The following is a 24,493-nucleotide window of genomic DNA, read 5'->3' on the forward strand; positions in this document are numbered from 1 at the left end:
AAGACTCCAATCAAGCAGTCCCACTAAGTCAGTGCTTGTCTGGGATTGCTCAAGGGAAGCCCTTATTTATATATTTTTTATGTCCAGTTCGTGTACTCTGGATGACAACCCTTATATAACACCCCTCTCTTAGAATCCCCCTGACCCCACTGAGCCAAGAAGTAAGTTTGTTTTGCAAATTTAAAAGGTTTATTTGAAAATTAAACAATATATATATATCACACTTTTATAATGAATTAATATTTGATATCGCACTTGAGAATATGATGTTGATCAACAATGGATAATGTTATAGTGGTACACTCTTTTTAATGGCTTAGAAGTGATATAGAGAGGATAAAGTAGCAGAGAATGCTTTTATGGCTTCAAGGACACTGCAATGATGAATGAAAATGCAGTACAGAAAATAAACTTGATATGATTTCAACCAAAACAATGTAATCCCTTTTCCCCCTGGTAGCAATTCACCCCCCCCCCCTTATGCAATGTAAAGAGATGGAAGGAAAGCGCACAGTTCTCAGGAATGCAATCAAATATAATTCAGTTCCTCCCTAGCAAGCTTAGAGCAAAACGGGTAGGAGTTTTAAACACAGGCAATATACTTTGATGTGGTTGCAATTAAGTGAAAAATATGCTAAAAATGCTTTTAATTCCCTATCGGGGTTTCAGGGTAGGTAATAGATACTTTGAATCAGTTCAGGCCAGCCCTATCAATCAATGATTCAGGGATGGTTATTAGGTTGAAAACAGATTTCAGGGATGGAAGCAAAGAAATATTTTTACCCGTGGCTAAAATGAAGCAAAATGTCAAATCGCGGCCAATTTTCCGAGTGTGTCGGGCGCGATTACGGAGGCACTATAAGGAGTAGCAAGTCGGTTTCATCCTTGTTGGAAAGCTTAGATTCTAAGCTTTAAAATGACAGCTAAAACTCGCTCCTAGCACAAACGGAGATACGGACGATTTAGTAAAGGTAGTTTTTCGGATTTGAAATTTTAAAGTAAAACTCAAAATGACAGATGACAGCTTGCAGCTGTGAATTTACAGAAAGACACACACGATTCCTATGAGGCAGTTCTAAATAGGTCAAAATAGTTTGAATTAGATTATTTTAAACTAAGGTATTAGTTCTGGCACAATCCTAGCTAAGTACTCACACTAGATTTTGGACAGGAATGCGACTTCGTCACGGATCGGGTCAACCGGTTTGACTGGAATCCTGGCAGTTCTCTCGCCACGGTCAATCTCTGCATGGTTCTGCTCACAGCGATCTGGGTCAGCTATGCTAGCGGCACTGCACAGTGGTCTGGATCTCTGGTCCTGACAAAAGTTCTTGGCACTGCACGGCGGTCTGGTCTATGGTTCTGGGTACAGCTCTGCTTTCTGGGTGTTTCTGGCACAGGGTTTTAGCCAGAATCAGACAGCTCAGCCCGGCTGTCTGAATAGTTTGGTTTGGTTGCTAGGTTTTGAAGGCCTGCTGATAGGAATTCAGCTGTTGGGTTCTAGAGTTCTTGGAGTTTCTGGATGTGAAGTCTGAAATCAGGATGTGGAGTTGTCTGTCAAAATGCTCCGCAGAAAGTGAAAAAGAAAAGTCCTATCTGGCGTCCAGTGGCTCTTTTTATGTGTTTAGAAAGTGGGTGGGTCAGCTAATTCTGCATGCCCAACCCTCTCAACTCATCATTGGCCAGTTCCTCCTCTCTTCCTTGATTGGGGGAAGGAAATGGTGTGTCAGAGTGATGTCAGCCATTCATGATCTATTGAAGAACGCCCCTTTACTTTTGCTTTAGCAATCATTTTTCATAACTACACATATTTCCCAGATACACAGTTGTTTGACATTACATGTACATATTACAGATTACTTAATGTACATTCTGGCCCAACTCTGATCTTCCTGGGGGCTTGCATTCAAAAATGACAACTTATTTTCGTTTTTAGTTGGTTTACCAATGTTAAATCCGTATCAAAAATTACACAAATGTACACCCTCCTTCTACACACAGTCCAGTAATTTACTAGGTCTCTAGCATAAACCCAGTGTCTGTAATATCAATAAATAGCGGGGTTTTGCTTCAGAACATGGTACAAAGTTGAATCAAGTCTTGAATTGTGGGTACATTTCTTAGATTAAGGTTCTCCAAATTGCACATTTTTGTGAGCTTAATACAATATTTTAGAAGCATTTCAATTAAAGATATATTTGCTGCAATATGATTCCACAAAAGTGTCTGAGTCCGCCCCCAGAAACTTGGGAGTCGGGAAACACATGACTCTCCTTCGAGGCAGTGCTCCGTTTACAGTCCACACTGAAAATCAACATACCCCATTCAATTGCAAGGGTCTATTGTGTTGGGTCCAGCAGGCTGAGGTCAACAAACCAGGGGGTCACTCTGCATTTGATTAACAGAACCCTGTGATTTCCTGGGCTGTTGGATGGGTCTCTGAGGTGAGAAGGTTTCCCAGCCTCTTGGCCTATTAATGCAATCAGATTGTCTCTGGGAACAGCAGGGGGCTAAGAGTTTTAATTAACCAGCGGGCCTTTGAAGTTTCCAGCTGTCTCAGGAGGCTGATTAGCTTCTGAAGTAGCAGTTCTCCTGTCAGAGTTTAGACCGCTAGCGCGGTTTGTGGACAAAGCTGGTACTGCACCCCCATGATTTTAGCAACTTTTTGACATCAAGAAAATTAATTCCCAACAGCTCTGGGTTGCTTTTGGCAATCAGCCTTGCCATTCCCAATTGTTTCAGGCTACTGTGTGTGTAGCCCAATGGTGGTTTTAGGCAGTGCCCTCCTGTGCTCACAACATAGGCAAAAATGGGTGGCAGCCTATTCTTCATGTTTTCCCTGTGCATTTTCTGGGGAGTTCTGGCCATCATGATGTTTTCCATGCCAGTAATGCACAGTATTTTTGTGGTAGGGCTCGGTTGCATGGGTAGAACATCCCACAAGCCGGGTGGATGGCATCTAGCAAGTCAGGTGGTGCAGGGGTTTGACGTGATGGCCTAGGTGTTAAGGAGAGAATTGTTGAAGAGGTGGTTCTGGAGTTTTTTTCTGAATTGTAGGAGCGTAGGGGCAAGTCTGATGCTAACAGGGAAGGTGGTTCCATAGTCTTGGGTCATAGGCAGAGAAGGATTGTTTTCTGGTTCTTTCATTTTTACAGCAGCAGATTTCAAGTCTGCACATGTCCTGGCTTCTGGTGGCGCGCTGTCTGCTGGAGATGCTGAGCTACTCCACAAGATAGCTGGGTGAAGTGAGGGCGATTGCCTTATAGATGATGCAGCAGGACCTGGTGATTCATGCATGCTTAGTTTACAGTTCTCTTGTTTGCGCCCTCACTCCCTGTTCTCAGTCTTAAATCTTGTTCACTTTGACTTCCTTTTCTTTCCCTGGAGATGTGTATTAAGGTTTATGTTACTCTTCATGTTCATGAGTTGGGCTGCTGGGATTTTCAGCAGGCAATCTCTGTCCCTACCCTTTGTGGCATCTCTGTAGTGTCAACAGTGCCATATTTATTAATGGCTTCCTGGTTGAGGAGGCAATCACTGTTCTCTTCCTGCTGAACCCGCACCCTTAATGTCCAGGCACAGAAGGCCCACTCCTGCTCCTTTCCATGAGCATTCAGTGGGGAACTATACTAGCAACATGCTCAGAAGGCGAACACCCTCCCCCCACCGACATTGCAGAAAATCATAGGACTATTCTGTCTACACCCTAAGTGGGAATTAGACATGTTCGTTTTAGCTGGACACCCTGCCCTTTTCTGTTCGCAATCATTGTTGCTTGTCTATGCTGGTAGGAAACCCTTCTATGTTTGCATGACTCTTTTCCTTCCTGACTGTTTATCATATCTTCAGCTTTGCGGCTATTGGTCCGTGTTTGTGCCCCGGCCAATAGGACAATTGGTGGGTTTTGAAGCTGTGGTTGTCAAGGCGAATTTTCTGTGCCTCCATGTTGGGATTAAAGACTCGGAGTGAAAGAATGGAGCCCACTGGTGACAAGTAGATGTGGGGATCTGGCACTATCCATCAAGAGAAATATGGTGGCCTTCATTGTAGGAGGTGAACTAACAGAACTCTCCTATCATGCCCATGTGTTTGTGCAGTATGTTCAGGAGGCATTGATAGTCCTAATGGCTGCAGAGCGAAAGAGGATTATCAGGGGTGGAGGATGTTGCATTGTATACCACTTCGTATACGACTTAGAATGGGACTATCTTCTGCTGTATCTGAAGCCTAACTGATAGGTCTTTAGGACACAGATGGCATTGACATGTACTTTAAGTTTGGTCGTCACAGCTCTTAGGTATTTTGCTAAAAAAATGAAGCTGTGTGGATGGTGTGGTTGTTGCTGGGGTACTTAATGTCCAGCACTGGCTTTTGAACTGGGAAGAGTGATAGCAAAAATCCCCTGGGTGAGGGAATGCGTTTAGTTTCATGATTTGGGCTTCCATGGAGAGTGTCCTGAAGACAGGGCCTGGCAAGGTGTCTTCAGAGAAGGACGTTGCTCTGAGGGATGCAAGGGTCCTAACACTGAGATGCAGTGTTTCAAAAGTAGTCTATGTTGTCATTGTCCATGCTGTGTTGGACAAGGCATTCTCTGCATTTGTGTTAGCATCGAGATTTAGCAGATGTTGCTGATCTTATCAAACAAGTTGCTGATGGCCTTGGATTTATTCTTGGGAGTGGTATTACTGTTTGCCTCCAACTTCTTTCCTGTTTGCTCTGTCCAGTATCTTGCAAAATCATTTGCTACTGTGGTTTATTCCACTTGTTGTCTCTTATTCCACGCTGACCGATTCGTTGTGAAATTATCAAGAGCTCTCTGGCTTACTTCAGACTGGGGCTGTGATGCAAATAGTATGTACATTGATAGGGGAAATCCCAGCAACATGGCAGAGAGAACAACAGAAACTTTATAGCTTAGAAATGCTCATGCAGAGTTTGCTTCCTCGCAGATTGGGGGGAGGGCAAAATTGGGGTAATATAGTGGGATGCACCTGAAGACACCAGGTTAAAGTCAGAATATGGGATGCATGGGTCAGCTTAAAGACAGAACTAGGATTAAGGTGCAGAGCTACAGCAAAGGGTAGGTGAATCGGCCCACACATATGATCATGGTGTGTTGCAAAGACACTGTGGGTACTACGGAAAAGGGAGTTGGACTATGGGAGGGCCCCATGAAAACCATTGACTTGTGAACCCGAAAGTAGATGTGGGTGATTGCCGGTGTTCTGGAGTATGGCTTGCACCAAGGGAACAGCCCAATAGGACGCCTGCCAGAGGCAGCAGATGCAGGGTGCTGGAGATTTGATTTCTATGGGGATGAATCACTGTCAAACTCTAGTTGATAAAGAACACTGGAAAGTGGAAGCAGCAGTACAATATGAAAGTGTTCAACCTAACCTAATGAAGAACATTGTGTAGGGATGCGTGAAACGGTGATACATCAAGGACTGTAGGTCACACCCACATGCAGGAATAGCTTCATAGAGAGGGTGCGGATTGGTAGGTCACATCCACATAGAGAGGGTGGGCTTTGGTAGGTCGCACCCACATGCAGGAATGGCTTCATAGAGAGGGCGGGTTTGGTAGGTCGCACCCACATGCAGGAATGGCTTCATAGAGAGGGCGGGGTTTGGTAGGTCACAACCACATGCAGGAATGGCTCCATAGACAGGGTGAGCTTTGGTAGGTCACACCCACATGCAGGAATGGCTTCAGAGAGGGCGGGGGTTGGTAGGTCACACCCACATGCAGGAATGGCTTCAGAGAGAGGGTGGGCTTTGGTAGGTCACACCCACATGCAGGAATGGCTTCCTAGAGAGGGCGGGTTTGGTAGGTCGCACCCACATGCAGGAATGGCTCCATAGAGAGGGTGGGCTTTGGTAGTCACACCCACATGCAGGAATGGCTTCATAGAGAGGGCGGGTTTGGTAGGTCACACCCACATGCAGGAATGGCTCCATAGAGAGGGTGGGGGTTGGTAGGTCACACCCACATGCAGGAATGGCTTCATAGAGAGGGCGGGGTTTGGTAGGTCACACCCACATGCAGGAATGGCTCCATAGAGAGGGCGGGGTTCGGTAGGTCACACCCACATGCAGGAATGGCTTCATAGAGAGGGTGGGGTTTGGTAGGTCACACCCACATGCAGGAATGGCATCAGGGAGGGTGGGGTTTGGTAGGTCACACCCACATGCAGGAATGGCTTCATAGAGAGGGCGGGGTTTGGTAGGTCACACCCACATGCAGGAATGGCTCCATAGAGAGGGTGGGGGTTGGTAGGTCACACCCACATGCAGGAATGGCATCAGAGAGGGTGGGGTTTGGTAGGTCACACCCACATTCAGGAATGGCCTCAGAGAGGGTGGGCTTTGGTAGGTCACACCCACATGCAGGATTGGCTTCATAGAGAGGGTGGGGTTTGGTCACACCGTCCATGTTACAGGAGTCTGGCTGCGGTAAAGGGTTCTGAAGGCTGCCCTCAGTCTCAGACTTACAGGTATGAAAAACATAGTCTGGATATTTGAAAAGGGCCTCGGGCGAAGACGAGGCGTGTGGATGGCGTCCACTGCTGGCATTCACTGATATTCGTCAAAGAGTGGCCCAGCTCAGTGGCAGCATTTCACTGTACATGGTACAGAGGTGAACATGAAGGGTATTGAGCAAATCCAGGAAGATGGCACCCCGTGGAAATTGAAATGGCAATGGGGAAATCGTTTGTGGGATTGATGCCAACGCTGTGACATTTTACAGCATGTCGGTACAGTAGCATATCAGAATACATCAGTGTAACGCATGCCGCTCTTCATTATTTCTGGCACCTTAGCAGAAGCGATGGCACTATTAAAAACAGAAGCAATACAAGTGCCAGGGGAAATGCAGCCTCTTCACTGTGACGCATGGAGGAATATGTCCTTACGTGAGAAGCACCCTGCACGTACACACTGCCGCGTGTTCAGGGCGCATTAAATGCCGGGGCATCACACCAACATGTGCTGGGGGATCTTTGCTTTTACAATTGCTACTTTTTCATGTTACTGTACATACCATTCGAGTTGATTCTGAAGACGTTGGTGGAGGTTTCTTGAAAGATTTCCTGGAGTTCTGTGGGATCGATCTGGGTAGCTGCAATGGGAACAGAAAACACTCTACATTAATACATTGTACACAACACAATAATTCAGTGAAGTCCTGTGGGAAAGCTATGGTCAGCTTCAATGAGAACAGAAAACTTTCTACACAACATCACAATAATCAGGGCAGTCCTGTGGGAACGATAGGGTAGCTTCAATGAGAACAGAATACATTCTACACAGCATTGCAATAATCAGGGCAGTCCCGTGGGAAAGCTACGGGCCGCTTCAATGAGAACAGAATACATTCTACACAGCATTGCAATAATCAGGGCAGTCCCATGGGAAAGCTACGGGCAGCTTCAATGAGAACAGAATACATTCTACACAGCATCGCAATAATCAGGGCAGTCCCATGGGAAAGCTACGGGCAGCTTCAATGAGAACAGAATACATTCTACACAGCATCGCAATAATCAGGGCAGTCCCATGGGAAAGCTACGGGCAGCTTCAATGAGAACAGAATACATTCTACACAGCATCGTAATAATCAGGGCAGTCCTCTAGGAAACCTACGGGCAGCTTCAATGAGAACAGAATACATTCTACACAGCATCGCAATAATCAGGGCCGTCCTGTGGGAACGCTATGGGCACCTTCAATGAGGACAGAATACATTCTACACAGCATCAGAATAATCAGGGCAGTCCTGTGGGAAAGATACGGGCAGCTTCAATGAGAACAGAATACATTCTACACAGCATCGCAATAATCAGGGCAGTCCTCTAGGAAACCTATGGGCAGCTTCAATGAGAACAGAATACTTTCTACACAACATCACAATAATCAGGGCAGTCCTGTGGGAACGATAGGGTAGCTTCAATGAGAACAGAATACATTCTACACAGCATTGCAATACATTCTACACAGCATTGCAATAATCAGGGCAGTCCCGTGGGAAACCTACGGGCAGCTTCAATGAGAACAGAATACATTCTACACAGCATCGCAATAATCCGGGCAGTCTCGTGGGAAAGCTACGGGCAGCTTCAATGAGAAAAGAATATATTCTACACAGCATCGCAATAATCAGGACAGTCCTCTGGGAAACCTATGGGCAGCTTCAATGAGAACAGAATACATCCTACACAGCATCGCAATAATCAGGGAAGTCCTCTGGGAAACCTATAGGCAGTTTCAGTGAGAACAGAATACATTCTACACAGCATCGCAATAATCAGGGCAGTCCCGTGGGAAAGCTACGGGCAGCTTCAATGAGAACAGAATACATTCTACACAGCATCGCAATAATCAGGGCAGTCCTGTGGGAAAGCTACGGGCAGCTTCAATGAGAACAGAATACATTCTACACAGCATCAGAATAATCAGGGCAGTCCCATGGGAAAGCTACGGGCAGCTTCAATGAGAACAGAATACATTCTACACAGCATCGCAATAATCAGGGCAGTCCTCTAGGAAACCTATGGGCAGCTTCAATGAGAACAGAATACTTTCTACACAACATCACAATAATCAGGGCAGTCCTGTGGGAACGATAGGGTAGCTTCAATGAGAACAGAATACATTCTACACAGCATTGCAATACATTCTACACAGTATTGCAATAATCAGGGCAGTCCCGTGGGAAACCTACGGGCAGCTTCAATGAGAACAGAATACATTCTACACAGCATCGCAATAATCCGGGCAGTCTCGTGGGAAAGCTACGGGCAGCTTCAATGAGAACAGAATACATTCTACACAGCATCGCAATAATCAGGGCAGTCCCATGGGAAAGCTACGGGCAGCTTCAATGAGAACAGAATACATTCTACACAGCATCGTAATAATCAGGGCAGTCCTCTAGGAAACCTACGGGCAGCTTCAATGAGAACAGAATACATTCTACACAGCATCGCAATAATCAGGGCCGTCCTGTGGGAACGCTATGGGCACCTTCAATGAGGACAGAATACATTCTACACAGCATCAGAATAATCAGGGCAGTCCTGTGGGAAAGATACGGGCAGCTTCAATGAGAACAGAATACATTCTACACAGCATCGCAATAATCAGGGCAGTCCTCTAGGAAACCTACGGGCAGCTTCAATGAGAACAGAATACATTCTACACAGCATCGCAATAATCAGGGCAGTCCTGTGGGAAAGATACGGGCACCTTCAATGAGGACAGAATACATTCTACACAACATCACAATAATCAGGGCAGTCCTGTGGGAACGATAGGGTAGCTTCAATGAGAACAGAATACATTCTACACAGCATTGCAATACATTCTACACAGCATTGCAATAATCAGGGCAGTCCCGTGGGAAACCTACGGGCAGCTTCAATGAGAACAGAATACATTCTACACAGCATCGCAATAATCCGGGCAGTCTCGTGGGAAAGCTACGGGCAGCTTCAATGAGAAAAGAATACATTCTACACAGCATCGCAATAATCAGGACAGTCCTCTGGGAAACCTATGGGCAGCTTCAATGAGAACAGAATACATTCTACACAGCATCGCAATAATCAGGGCAGTCTCGTGGGAAAGCTACGGGCAGCTTCAATGAGAACAGAATACATCCTAGACAGCATCGCAATAATCAGGGAAGTCCTCTGGGAAACCTATAGGCAGTTTCAGTGAGAACAGAATACATTCTACACAGCATCGCAATAATCAGGGCAGTCCCGTGGGAAAGCTACGGGCAGCTTCAATGAGAACAGAATACATTCTACACAGCATCGCAATAATCAGGGCAGTCCTGTGGGAAAGCAGGATTCCTTTCCAGCCTATGTATGGCATGTTGGCTGGGCATCCATCAGAAAATCTTTGCTGTGAAGGCCCAGAGAACCATCAGAACTACATCAAGGCCATGGTGCACAGGGCGCTCATGGCAGGAACACAGACCTCGGATCTGCCAGGCCAAACTCCACACTAGGTCATGCAAACGTGATGGTGCAGGTAGAGCAGATGCAATGTCACAACGCCTCCCAGACCTCGCAAGCTAGAGTGGAAATATTCATTAAGAAGATTCTTTTAGTAAAGGTTTTTTGGACTTCTTTGTTTGAACAACTGGGATGTTGTTTTGTAGATTATGGATAGAAGAAGAATAGAGTTAGTTTTGCCACACTTCAGGGAACTTTGCTGCACTTCAGGGAGCCTTAGGTTGCTGTATACACAGATGATATAGAGACACAATTAAGGGTGGCATGTATATAACAGGGTATACATTAGCACATTCGTTTGTTCGTAACATTGAGCAATGGTATCGCCATTTTCAGACAAGGCCCCCATTCAGAGCTGCAGAATTGCTTTGTTAAAAGTTTTCCTTTTCACTTCCGTTTGGAAAACACCAGACAGCCAAGGTCAGGAAAGAAGGAAGGAAAGAAGGAAGGATATGATGGTGTTAGCTGAAGCCGTGAGAATTGACTGTTTCCAGGACTTGAAACTAGAGATGCAACAATTTTCATTTCAGATGATAACTACATGAATACACAGAGCTTTGATCACCAGTTGCACGAAGAACCATGTAGTAATATTGCCCAAGATACAAAGCTAGGTTGCATACACAGTGTCCCCAATGACAAGTTAGTGCCCTCGCACCCATGGTAGAATTTATTGGTGAGAAATTATTTTCTGCACAAAGGACCTTCCATGTTTTTTCTAAAACAGTTATTCATCCCATTACCTAATTAGAAGACTGCGCACCTGCGTTGGCAACATGTATCAAGACGAGAGTTGCAGAATGGGCTATTCAAGGTTAGAGAACAGACTGGGCTCATTGGGGCCAGAGCAGGGAATCAATGGGAGTATTCGCTTTTTTCTAGAAGCCCAGTGTCGATCTCTCTGTTAACATCAATTGCTAATTGGGTTCTGTCAGAGGGATGCAACACCCAACACCACCATAAGAAGTGCCAAACAATGGTATAAAGACTTTTTTATCATGGTCAGCAAGAAACCTGCCCGCCAGCAGAAGCCAGCTTTTGTGGGTTACGTTAGTCATACCAGGGGGCATTGGTATAGGTGTGGCATGGTAAACACCAGGTAGGGCATCCAGCCTGCAAACTTGTAATCTGTCGGTCCAGTAACAATGGTGCCGGTAAGCCTACCAGCACCGTTGTTACCGGAACGGCAGGGTCGTAATGAGGCCCAATGTCTTCAAAGATAAGGCGGATGTCGGCGGAGTGTTTGTTGGCTGAGCGGGCGCTACGAGTAGCCAGATGGAGGTGGTCTCTGCATTTGAAGGTTTTCTGAGGTGGTGTACAGGGGCGTGGTACACCAGTCAGAGGAGGGAAAGAGAGAGAGAGAGAGGGAGTAGCAGGGGGAGATACAGGAGAAGGAAGGAAGTTAATGAGAGAAGGCAGGATTCAGTCAAAGAGAAGGAGGTTGGGTTGAGGACCTTGTACCAGGATAGTGCCTGTGTGATGGACTTTAACGAAGCAACGAGAGGATGTTGAAGGATAGAGAGTGGAGATGAGATGGGGGAGTCCATAGATCTGGAGAGGGGACAGAGAAGAGGATATCAGTGAAAACCTCTCTGGAGGAAGCGCTGCCGTAGTTATCTGCGATGGGAAGACCAGGGTTTGCACTCGCAATGTCTTTTCTGTGCTTTTTTCTACCGGACTTTGTGAGAGAGCGGGGGTGAGGGGTATGTGATAGTGTAGCAGTTAGGGAAAATAGGAGGCATGGAGAGAGCCATAGGGGCAGCATAGGTTAGTCGATGAATGAAAGAAGAGTGGCCACACAGTGCAGTTCTATCTAAACTCACCAGGTGGCCAAGTGGAAGTAGCCACAAGGCATGAATGCAATCGAGAAAGGAATAGAATATCAAGAGATAAGAGGTGCACAGATGAAAAACTACACAACCAAAAATAATCGAATTTTAGCACAGGTGCAATGCAAGAGAGATGCACAGATGTAAAAAATACACACAACCTAAAATTGTTTTCTTTTTTTTTTTAAAGAGGCAGAGATGCAATGCAAGAGAGGTGCACAGATGGCTGCCACTTGGAACAATGACCAGGGTACGGTCTCTTTAATCCTCATTCAGAAAGGGCAACACCTTCCTACCGGGCATAGGAATTCTCCCCCGGGAGATCTCATGGTAACCTGTGCCTTAATGACAGTACTAACATATCAAAGCCCCCCTCACACCAGGGTGCTGACGACTGGATTCCCTTTCAAGTCGGAAAACCTGGGATGGGGCGAGTTCGAGTAGCCGAAAAGGAGATATGGGCTAAGAGAATGGTACAGTCATCTCGGTTTCTGTTATGGCACTCTACCATTTCCTATCCCAACCACTTCCTGCAGGCAAGGCATTACAGAAGACATAGGCCAACAACCTGCATTGAGCCTGTTGAAGCAGGCTTGGCTTTGGACCAATTCCTTGTGGCATTTTGCCTTTATAAAGGAAGAGGCACACCCTCTTTAATTATTCATTTTTGGAATCTTGCAGACACAAGAAGGATTCACTGGACTGCTGTTGCGAATACAGCCTACTCCAAGGTCCTCTGCCACAGAGGTCAACACAAAAGGCATTCAAGACAGAGAAGAGTGCTGTACCTTAACCATCCTCAGGGAACATTGGGGGTCAAATTGCTGTGGGCCAGCGGCTCACTGCACTGGAAACTTTTTTCAATGGAACCAGGACCCGGCTCACTACGGATAAAGGATCACCGGTAGGTGACAGTCAAACTCCCTTGAACGAGAGTGCAGAACAGAAGTACTCGAATTGCTGCCCCAGGAATGGCATTCCCAGCAACCCAAATGCCCAGAAGCAGCTGGATTTCTGTTTTGTCGCCTCAAGACATCTTGGAGTCAGATCGACCGCCCTAGAGAACACTTTGTGCTGCCTCAGGATGGGCAGTGCTGTGTTTGGTACTATACGCATCATCAAACCATTTGCTGCATTTTGAGCCTTCTAGATGCTGGCTCGACCCATTTAAGAGGATTGACTAGTCTGGACCCTAATGAATGCTCAACAATCTGAGAGTGACAAGCTTAAGCACCATATCGACTGCGGGAAGCCATCAAACTCGTCATCTCGAATGCAGACAAGACCCAGCAGAGCAATTGTCTCACCGCCAACTTGAGTGCAGCCCTAAACCTTAGTAACTCATCTCAGTCTTGAACGCCAACGAGACCCATGAGGAGTCTGCACCTTTTAACAGACTCGACACCAACTGCCAGTGAATCGCATTGACTGTAATGTTTCGATGCTGGCTTGACAGCGGCAAAAGCACCTAGAAGCCCAGTTTGTTGCTGTTTAGCACCAAAGAACAAAAATAGAGGTACTGTGAAGAAACCCTGCGTCCCACTTTTTGGAATCATGGTGACTTTTGAACCCTCCCCCTTCTCTAACTTGCTCTCTTTAAAGACATATGCTTGACCAGTGAAATTATTGCCAATCTATTACCTGCTCATCTACCAAAGTGCTGTTCATACAAGTCTGCATTCTCGGTTTTCTTTTTGTTTGTAGTTCAGGCTATTAGATGTCGCTTGCAACACCTATAAGCCGAAACTATTGCATTAGAGTACAGGTAGGAAGAAATGGCATATGAGAAGGGACACAGCTTGTAGATGTTTGGTTATTTGCCCACGTATTGAATGCCCATGGCCATGGTAATCCCTATGGTAATTTGCACCCAGTTCCTGCCCCTCCTGCCCTAAAAACCTCTGCATGGGAACTCTTTTTGAGCTCTCTTTGATCAAGCCGTACCAAACTTTGCACTCAAAAGTGCCTGTCAGTGTTTTTTCAAGGCAACCGTCTGAGAGTTAATAACTTCATTGGAGTTGTAAACTCAGTACTGGTATAATAAAAATGTCAACCAGGTCTGCCTTCAGCCACTCGATTTATTTGCACACTGCACGTCCGTCACTGAAGTCCAGTTTAAAATAAGCAGTGACAAAGCAAACAGTTTTGGCTTGTGTACAAGTAGTACGCATTTGCCATATTAGATGGGCAGTACTCACACCATTTTACACCTGATACCATCAAAGGGCAGTTAATACCACTATGACAGTGCCTGGCAAGTGGCTTTGCCATGCATACACAAAAGCCCAAACTGTTGGCATTACCAATGATCATTTTAATAGGGGTAGCTTTTTCTAGTGTTTTCTAATTAGCTTGTTTACATTTTCTTGTTTGATTAAAAGTCTACATTGAAAGAGACATTAGAACATGCAATTGTGGCGTGTACAGCTCTTATGGCGCTAAGAAAGAAATACTTTGCTAAAATCTAGAATTTATTGGAAATATGATCCCAGAAAATAGATGGAAGATGATTCCATCAACTCCCTTAATTAGTATTTGCATTGCCACATTGAATTTTCGTAGTGCATTGAATTTGAATGAGTAAGAGGAAACGGTTATTGCCTTTGTCTGCCCATTGAATCAGGGAGTCCTATATAGGAAACTTAACTATTTCAAAGAAATGGAGTATAAACTTCCACATCCATTGTATCCCTTCCCATTATGGGATGGGGCCATCAAGGTGGTATTCTGATAAGACACGAATTATGCGTTATAGCGTTTAAATATTGATGTATATGTTCAAGTGATAACTAACTTGATCTTGACTTGAATTCATCCTTGGATGATCTGATGGCAGGATACAAGGATACATGGATGACGTTTCTGTTTTGATTTGTATAGTTGTGATTTTAGAACTATTGTGTTATGATGTAATTGATGAATTTTAACTTGATTGATTTTAAGTTTTGTAAGGAATGATTGAAAAGTTGAGGAACATCAGCTAAATCAATTAAAAAAGTCTATATTTTTACAGAAACTTGATTGACATTATTTTATTTTGGACCATTTGAATTTGAATTTCTTTATTTGTAAAGCGCGCCTTGCCCTCGAGGCATCTGGGCGCATATTTTGTGGTTACAGCAAGTATATAAATGGCAGCATTATACATCATATAATGAACATATAGTCTCTATTTACAATAATTTACAAAAATGTACAATATTACAGACACGTCATATATAGGGTGGCAAAGATAGCAGTTCAGACATGGGACAGGAAGCGGAGCTAGTTGCCACTGTTCTGAGCCATAGTTTAGTATTGCGTTTGAAGGCGTGGGGGGAGGGTTCGGACCTGAGTGTGAGAGGTAGAGTGTTCCAAAGTTTGGTTGCTAGAACAGGGAAGCTACAGCCGCCCGCTTTGTCGCTTAAATTTAGGGAGGGACAGGCAGTTGGCTTATCCAGATCTCTGCGGTCAAGTGGAGGTGCGAGGTGCAAATCGATTGGAAAGATATGTTGGAGTTTGGTTGGAGAGGCACTTGTGGGTGAGTGTCAATGTTTTGAGGGAGATTCTTTGGGTTACTGAGAGCCAGCCCATGTTGCGTCTGGTGGCTGAGATGTGGTTGTTTCTAGGGATGTTAAGGGCTGCTCTGATGGCGTTGTTCTGAGTGACCTGCAGCTTATTTAGGTTCCTCTGGCTAGTACCCAGGTAGAGGGCATTGCAGTAGTTGATCTTGGACATAAGGGTTCTGGCTAGGATGATGCAGTTGGCTGTGGAGAGGAAGGGGCGACACGCGGTGATCAGTTTGCACGTGTATGCAGAGGCAGATGAGAGAGTTGGTTTGTCTGGAGAGGGACAGAGTGGAGTCAAGGTAGATTCCAAGGGTTTTGGTGTCTTTAGAGACCTTGATGATATTGCCATCAATTGTAAGGGACTTGAAAGCAGGATCTAGTTTGCTGAGGTGGTAGTGTGAGCCGAGGATGAGGAGCTCCGTCTTGTCGTTAAGGCATAGCTCATGTTGAGCCATCCAGGCTTGTATGACCAGGTAGACGTCATTCATTGATTTAGTGTCAGCCAAGTTCTCTCCAGTGAGAGGGAGGAGTATCTGGGTGTCATCAGCATAATTTGTGTAGCTGACACCCAGATAGTCAAGAATATTAAAGAGAGGTTTGGTGAACACATTGTAAAGTGTAGGGGAAAACGCAGGAGCCCTGAGGCATGCCGTAATGAACAGGTGAAGGTTCAGCGGCAGCCGAAGTGGAGAGGACTCGCATGGATCTGTTGTCGAGGAAAGATCTGATCCATGAGGAGGTAGCATCTGAGAAATTAGCGGTTGAGGAGAGGTGCTGAAAAAGGATGCAGTGGTTGACAAGCTCGAAGGCTGCGGATAGGTCTAATAGTAGCAACAGTGCAAGTTTCCCTTTGTCTTTGAGGTCCTTGATTTGAGTTTTCAGATCAATAAGGGCTGTTTCTGTCCCGTGTCTGGGTCTGAGGCCTGATTGCCTGAGGCCGAGGAGTTTATTGGATTCGAGGTATTCTTGGATCTGGAGGTAAGCTGCCTGATCAAGGATTTTGAGCAGAAAGGGGACCGTGGTAATGGGCCTGTAGTTGGTGGGTATATTTGGGTCGAGAGAGTTTTTTAAGTAGAGGAATGACCCAAGCATCTTTTAGATTGTTTGGGACAATGCCTGTTTTAAAGTATGTGTTGATGAAGGGGGCTAGTTTGTGAGCCGCATCCTCGATGGTTGAGGCTGGAAATATGTCACCTTGACAGTTGGTTGGCTTAAGCTTGTTGATGATGTTTTCAACCTCGGATGTGCTGAGAGCTGTGAAGCTGAAAGGCTTAAGAGTAGAGAGCCAGGGGAGCGGGGGGCTGATGCGAGTGGGAGGAGGTTGGATGTCTGTTTGGAGGCATGATTGTTTGGTGGTAATTTTGCCTTGGAGCGTGGTGATTTTGCCCAGTAGGGCATCTTGAATGTTAGTACACCAGGAGCTGTCTTTGATGCAGGTATCTGGGGGTGTTGCGGGAGATTCAAGTTCCTTGAGGATCTTGAAGAGCTCTTTAGTGTTGGATTTGGCTTCCAAGATGCAGCCGTGATATGTATCTTTCTTTGCCTGGAATATGGCTTCTTTGTAGTTAAGAGAGGCGATAGTTAGGTGGTCTTTGTTGGTGTCGGACGGGTGACTTCTCCAGCGCGATACAGCTGAACATTTGGTTGTTGGTTTGATTGTACTATGGTTGTTGGTTTCATAATCAGCTCAGAACCCTTCTGAAGATCTAGCCTGTCCTCGCAATGCGCTACCCAATAAGGTGAAGGAGGCATACCTTTTGGGCGGTGCCCGTTTCACTTTTATGATCGGGACTACTGCTGGTTCAGTAGTAGTGTAGGGCTGAATAGGCGCGATAGCCACTAGTCGTCCCTGCACTCCTGCAGAGCCGTAGTCATTTCGACATAGTGGGTGCAGTAATGTAAACGCTATAGTTCATGATTCTGTGCAGAGACATTGGACATTGGTACTATTTCTATAGCTTAACACTAAACCCTACTCTTTAGATAAGGACCGAGTGCTGGGACATTAGTAATTTTTCAAGTTAATTATGTTGATTCTGGGAAGACTATTGAGGTGCTGGAAACACACCCAACCATGCCTTACACCTCCAAATAATACTGGGACAAGCAGACTCACCGGGGCAGGTAAGGGAAAAGTCTCTTATCTGACCTCCCCCCACCACTTCCAGGTGATAAACGCACACAAGATGGTGGCAATATTACTCTCTTACCCCTCTTTCACTTGCCTACTTCTCCATCGTTAAGGGAAGCTTCACCTGCACGGTTCTTTTTCCACCACTTTGTCCTCTGAGGCACCTCATTCCCCACCTGACCACCTACTCTCCCCCCCCACTGTAGGAATGCCAGCAGGCACCCACCTGACTGGCCCAAAGGACCGCCACCCTCTACCGAGTATGGAGAGTTTTCCGATCAATTCTTACCCCTTTTTTTACCAGGCCTGCAGCTCCCCTACCGCCAGAATCCACCATCCGGCTAGGTTTGCTCACTTCCGTGAGTTACCTCTGTGTCCCTTACCGCCGTCATTTGCCTGGGCTCAAGAAGCAGAGCTCCACATAAGGCCTCTTGCTACCCCTGTGTGCCTTCATATTTGTGGTCTAGTCTTCTACTCGCTGGAACAGTGGTAGATGGCCTATCTAAGAACAGGAAATCTAGCCCGACAGCAGTAGGCACCTTTCAAGCAGGAGTACACAAGATCTTGCCTCTACGCCTACAGCTCTCCATAACCCATAGGCAGAGAGCTGAGCTCAGTTTACCATTGCCCGCTACACTTAAACCAGCGTATATGTATGGTGATGCAAGGAAATGCAATCTAATGCTTGTGAATTCACCAATTAGCTTCCCCTTGCTAGACGTGCAACAGAAATGGGCATCTTCCAGGTAATCTGGGAAACAGGCAACCTTGATGTTTCAAGCACTCCAGAAGTTGATGCTATACTTGAGCCCTTGGTAGGATCCTCTTGCTAAAAGAGGGTGACTGTAAGATTGCTCTTCTGTATGCCTGATGGGTTGGTTATAACATAGGAGTTTCGCTATCCACTTGCCTGTGTCGGTCACCTGCACCTTTCTAAAATCCTCTTACACTTGAACGCACATAGTTTGTTTGCATTTACAAGTTGCCACTATTTTTCAATGTGGGTTTTCACCCTGTAGGTTTCTGCTGCAGGTCTCCTTAAACGTATACTTATACTCCCTTATATCGCAGTACTAGCATGTGTATTGCCAGAGTCTCTGAGATGCCCATTGCACGGCTCCATGGTTCGAAATTAAGGAGGGCATTAGCGCCTGCTTGCAACCTAGAAGACCCTCGTTAGCTTGACACCAACAGATAACAAGAGCTACCTTTGGCTGCCAAAACCAACTAATGCCAAACAACCACACCTGTGTGAATTTAACTGTGTGCATTTGGGACAATGTATGCATGGACATTAGGACACATCTATATGACATTTAAAGCATTCAGAGTCATAAATAAGGGACACATTTCTATGTTTCCATCTCAGGGTTTGAAATTGCTGGGTGTTATTTAGCTCCTGGTTATAGCCAGGGGAGCCTGGTTAGCTTGAAACCAATAGCTGCCAGTTGCTACTTTTGACTCCCCAGACAAGTGGTGCCATACACACATAGCCATGTGATATCAACTGTGTAGATTTAGGGATGTGTATAAAAGGTGAATGAAGGACACACCTAAAGGCAATTAAAGCATTCTGGATAATATAGAATGGACAAATGTGAAGAGTGTGCATCTTGTGGAAGTTAATTTGCTCCTCACTATGCACTAGCTCCTTGTTCCACAGAGGTAGTGTTCCTGCCTAATGGGTTATGCCACGTACCCAGGAGCTGCTTTTAACTCCTGGTCAACAAATCCTAATTTCAATCCTGGGCACTGCAGTAATTGCGTACTGCGATGTGGATTGGTATAACTTGCACAGAAATTCAGCAACTTAATTGCTTCCCGCTTTGTTAGTACTCATTCAATGTGGTGTTCTTGCAATAGATGTCCAAGTCAAGCTATCATTGAACTTTACAAGTGAAGCAAAAGCGTTCGGCTGATGGCTGATCATCCTATATTTGCCGCCAGAATGACACCAGGCAAATATCACACGTAATGCTGTGCATTATCGATGAAGAGCAATGTAGCCCTAGTATCACAAGAATACCTCATGTGCCCAGAATTATGCTCAAAGGGAATATAGCTAATGTTAGTAGAATGGATCATTTGGAATGTTGTCAATGAGGACACGGATGCTACGCTTATGGTAAGCAATGGATATGATCGCCTCTCCTTTCACCATCAGCTCTCCCATGAAAACCACAGCTCAAATGTTGTGTGAAAAAAGGGCTCACAAAAGAAATCAAAACTGCAATCTCGGACTGGGGGTTGCAGACGCTCTATAACCACTTCCGCAAAAAGAAAGGATTGAAGGAGACTCATCTATGTCCCTTGTCCATGACAACACCTGGTACCTTCTTCTGTGATCAAAATGTATAGTTGTGGGCATCAATAATGAATGGAAGACCCAGGGGCAATCTCCACCTACGAGCTTTGACTCCCTACCCCTACCGAGCTAGATCTAAACGTATGTTCAAAGGAATCATATTGGTTCAGGGCAACCATGAAATCGCTTGTTTTTCTAATCTGCCATTCCCTTCATCGTATTCTTCATCCAAAGCCTAACACTCTCAATGGACAATGCCAGCATTTTTACCAGGTAACCAGCACAGCTTGCTATGTCACCATCAAAGATCAGTCCACCGATCAATTCTAGTCACCCAACAATTAACTTCATGCAGGGCAGGTATTGCCCCACTCGTAATGTCTCTCAAGGAGAAGAAGCTCCCTCTCTGCAAGTCACGTTCTCCCCCATCCATGATCATCGAACCCCCAGAAAAAACTACACGGGAACACCAGATTGGCAAATAAAAAGGCCACCAATATTCACAACCTCCTTGAAGACTACATCATGCTAGATCCTTGCCAGCACAGGAACTCAGTCCACGAATGTTGTGTTATCTATTGTCTGTGAACAATCTCCTCCCAACAGAAACAAAATATTCATTAATATTAGTCCTGACCAGCTGGCGACATCTACGCTTTAGATGTTGTGATGCCCAACACATCCATCGTCAAGGTTGCAATATGCAGACCTCCTGGAGATGGGAATACAATGACCTGAATACATCTTTCATTTACAAACTATTGCTGATAAATTCCTCATCAACAGATTTCACCATCTAGCTGGATTGCACGTCTAACAAAAGCACTGGCTAATTTCTAAACTACGCCTACAGCTAAAGTCTCTGATTGTGGGCAACATTTCCAACACGCGAGCAAGGACGCATACAGTGCACTACTGTGTACACCACTCTACCACACACTGATCTCAGTCTCTCCGCTCCCCTGGACACATCACAAACATCTTCACCAAGCTCACCAGAATCTAAATCAGGGGAGGGAACCCTCCTGGTCAGACCAGTGAAACCAGTCTCACCCACCACCTGCCACACCTTCCCCAACAGCCAGCCCACATGCAGCGCTTCTGAGCCACCTGCAAGCACACCAGAACATGTAACATCTTGGCATTGGCAGGGTATAAAATAAGCGAAATTGCAAGTTGAGTTTCACTTAATCAAGTCGCACTCGCAGATGATTTCTAGAGGGCGGAGCAGCACTTGCTTACATGCGCTCAAGTGCTTGGCAGCATTATTATTGTTGGCTAAGCGCAGAGCGTGCATGGGGCGGGGGTAGAAACATTACAGCAATGCAGTGCCCATCTTGGGCGCCACATGCACATGCTGCCAGCAATGTAGTGTATGTGCCTAGGCCAGGGACTGCCAGAACCAGTGCACTCGGTGACATCCTTGTCGATCGGCTATGTTCGGGAGAAGCCACGGGGTGGCCAATGGTGCTGGATAATCGAGATTTTACTGTAGCTGGCTCCAAAGAGATTGGCGACTGGCCCTATCCTCATAATGGAATGCACAATAAAGGTGCCCTGTTAGTGCACAGCACGGACAAACAGGGAAAGCAAAAGAATGGCAAAGGGTGCCCGATACTTCTCCTGTAGGAAAGCAAACCACGCATTTAGAGGAATAGCTGCCATGCACTAGGAATACAATTATGAAAGTGTGTGTGTGTGGCGTCACATCACAGTGGGTCCAGCATCATCACATTCAACACAATCAATTTAAACACCTCCCCGACCCCCCTTTCTGTGAGGGCACATTGAGACTGACAATGTTTAATAGATGTTCCCATGTGGTCATTTAGGGTGTGCCTCCCCTGATGGCTGCCTTTCTTTGTTCTGCTGGCAGAGGACAATGCAAATACCTATGATAATCATGGACATGTGTGCACCGGGGCAGTTAGTATTTATGCCCCACACCAAAGGGCAAAGGAAGGCTGGTTGTTTTGCCTCGTTAATGGCTTGCTATGCCGTCTAATGCTTTGTAATGCATTGTCTTGATTGGCGTCCCTTTTCCATGTTTGCTATGCCATCCTAGGTGATGATTTGTTCCATGTGGCATCAAGATTGTCTCGCCCCTCACCAACCAATGCCACCGAGGTCTCAACTGACTGCTCCCATAGGAAATGTCAATTCTATGTTCCAACACACAATACGTATAACAACTAAGCCACCCACACATGGCAGTTAAACAGCCCTCCCAAAGACAAACAGTAGAACAGTACACCTCTATAACCAACTGACATACCACAGCCGCGGGCATCCTAGCTCCAGTGGCTCTGTGGTTTTCCACTGGCATTTGTATCTGGAAGGTTTCCTTCGGGACACAAATGCGTCTATTCTTTAGACAGAGAACACCTAGACAAGGACCAGCATACAGAGCTCAGGCTACTTCCAGTCTGCACACACGTGCACAGCCAGCTTGCATGTTCCCTCTCGCTCCACAAACATAAACCCACTAAGCCTGGAGACCATGCAAATGGCAGCAGAGGGCAGTACAAATCGTAGTAACACAGGGGCGCACAACATGGGGCGCATGGGCAGAATGCGGCTCTTCAGGACATCATTTATGGCCCTCCAAGTCACAGGAGTTCAATGATGGAAGTGTTCAAACAAGCTTTATTCAGTTACAAAACCAGAAAAGCATCGAAACAGTTAAAACATATATATGACACATTAAAATGCCTGCCATGCATAAAATTTACCACTTTTCATACACAAAAATTCACCATTAAAAAGAAGACAATTCATATACAATGCAATGCAATTACATAACCTCATAAAATCAATGTCATTTTTAACCAAGCCCTGTGAAGAAATGTTGTAATGATGTAGTAGAATTCATTCACATCAGTGGTACTTTTACAATAGGGTATGGCTGCTTCTATGTGCAAAATGTTTTTCAATCTAAAAAGAGGAACCAAATAACACCTAAAGACCGATATCCCGGGCAAAGGAGTACAAAATGTTCTAATGTTTCCTCATTGCAACGGCAAACCTTACATCGAGTGTCCAGGGAGTTAAGTCCATCTTGCAGTGACAGCAGCTACCTTGAGTGTATTAGTCCGAAGCTTAAAATACAGTGCTCTCACATACCATGGGTCACACAATCTGAATAGGGTTCAAAAACCTGTTTGCTTCAGCAATAAGTATGGGTCACCCGTCTTTAGGGCAGCACATGCCCCTTTCATATTCCTTGTTATTGCATCTTAACAGCTTATTTTCGCCACTTGTTTTAGCCTAATGTAAGACCCTAAGGGTTCAACCAATGTAGGACCCTAAGGGTTCAACCAGAAATTTAACATCTGTAGATCCGCGAATCCTGAGCGGATATGCCTTCACCATGGTAAAGCTCCCACCCCAGGTACATTCCGTAAGTTGATAATAGTTTCCTTATATTCTGCCAGTTCAGGAGTACACCACAATCTGGTCCAAAATAGTAGGGAGTTCATACCTGCAATTTTGCAAAGGGGCATTAAATCACACTCCCAACATAAAGAAGCCATTGGGGCTCTCTTAAGCTGCAAAATGCAAAAGCAAAGACCTCAAGAACTCGCTGTCAATCACCTTAATCTAAGGGAACATACGGTGACCTCATAACTCAGCCCCATAAAGGGTTGATGACCATCCATGGGCTTTATACAATTTTAACATGGGAGAAATAGTCCCTCTCCCATGTTTACCAAAGAAGTGACTAATTCCTTCACTGTGCTTTTCTAGAATAGTCACAGCCTTTGCACAATGCATGGCCAAATCGTACCCCAAGGTAATCTTAAAAACGGACCTGCTCTAATACAGTCATCGATTACAAGCCGCAAGCTGATCTTTTTTACTATGCTTGCGGCCAAACACCATTATCTTGGTTTTTGATGTGTTAAACCCCATTGACAGTTCATTACATGTTTTAACATAGATGTTCAGATTACGTTTTATACCCATGGGAGTTGTAGACAACAACACTGCATCATCTGCATAAAAAAGGGCAGGGAATTTATCGGTCCCAAGTTTCGGGGGGTGGCAGATCTTCTATTATTGCATTGATATATAAACAGAATAAAAGGGGGGCCAGCAAGCATCCTTGACGGACCCGCCAGTCTACAGAGAATGTTTCAGTGGTCTCCCCTCCCAATCCCCACCTTACAGATGCTCCATTTCTTTAATACAGTGCTTGTATACTGGACAACCATAACCCAGGGACATGCTCGCTTCTTAGCACTGACCACAGCTTACTTCTTGAAACGCTGTCACACGCCATAGGTATATCCATGAATACAGCAAAGATCCTGTTGCTTTGGAGGGTAATATAGTTGGACAGGACTGCATGCATTCTAATACATTAGTCCACAGTGCCTACTCGCCTGTAAACCAGCCTGTAGATGATTCATGACGAAGTGTTGCCTGGTCTAAAGTCATTCAGCAATAATGCCATTAAAAGGCTAAGTATCGCAAGTTATAGCAAAAAAGTAATAAATAAAAGGTACACCTTAAAATCAATGTTTATTTTCATTTTTCAGCTCGGATGAACGCACCGATGCCCCCACCAACCGTTCATTCCCACGGATAGTTCGACCCACTGATGGGACTTGTGTCATTAGGGTTGAGACCTACTCAGATTTGGTTTCAGGTGTG

At 45.4% G+C, this 24,493-nt stretch overlaps 1 protein-coding gene across 3 annotated transcripts in view; it reads right to left on the reverse strand.

Moving 5' to 3' along the window:
• Positions 1–24,493, reverse strand: part of TSNARE1 (t-SNARE domain containing 1) — a 1,594,453-nt gene that overhangs the window by 906,847 nt on the left and 663,113 nt on the right. For all 3 annotated transcript variants that reach the window (XM_069621720.1, XM_069621721.1, XM_069621722.1), the window contains one exon: positions 7,045–7,122. In XM_069621720.1, the coding sequence (XP_069477821.1) occupies positions 7,045–7,122 (78 nt within the window). The remainder of the gene's footprint in view (positions 1–7,044; positions 7,123–24,493) is intronic.

Source organism: Ambystoma mexicanum, chromosome 5q (assembly GCF_040938575.1).
Source record: "Ambystoma mexicanum isolate Mex_15411 chromosome 5q, UKY_AmexF1_1, whole genome shotgun sequence".
Lineage (NCBI taxonomy): Eukaryota > Metazoa > Chordata > Amphibia > Caudata > Ambystomatidae > Ambystoma > Ambystoma mexicanum.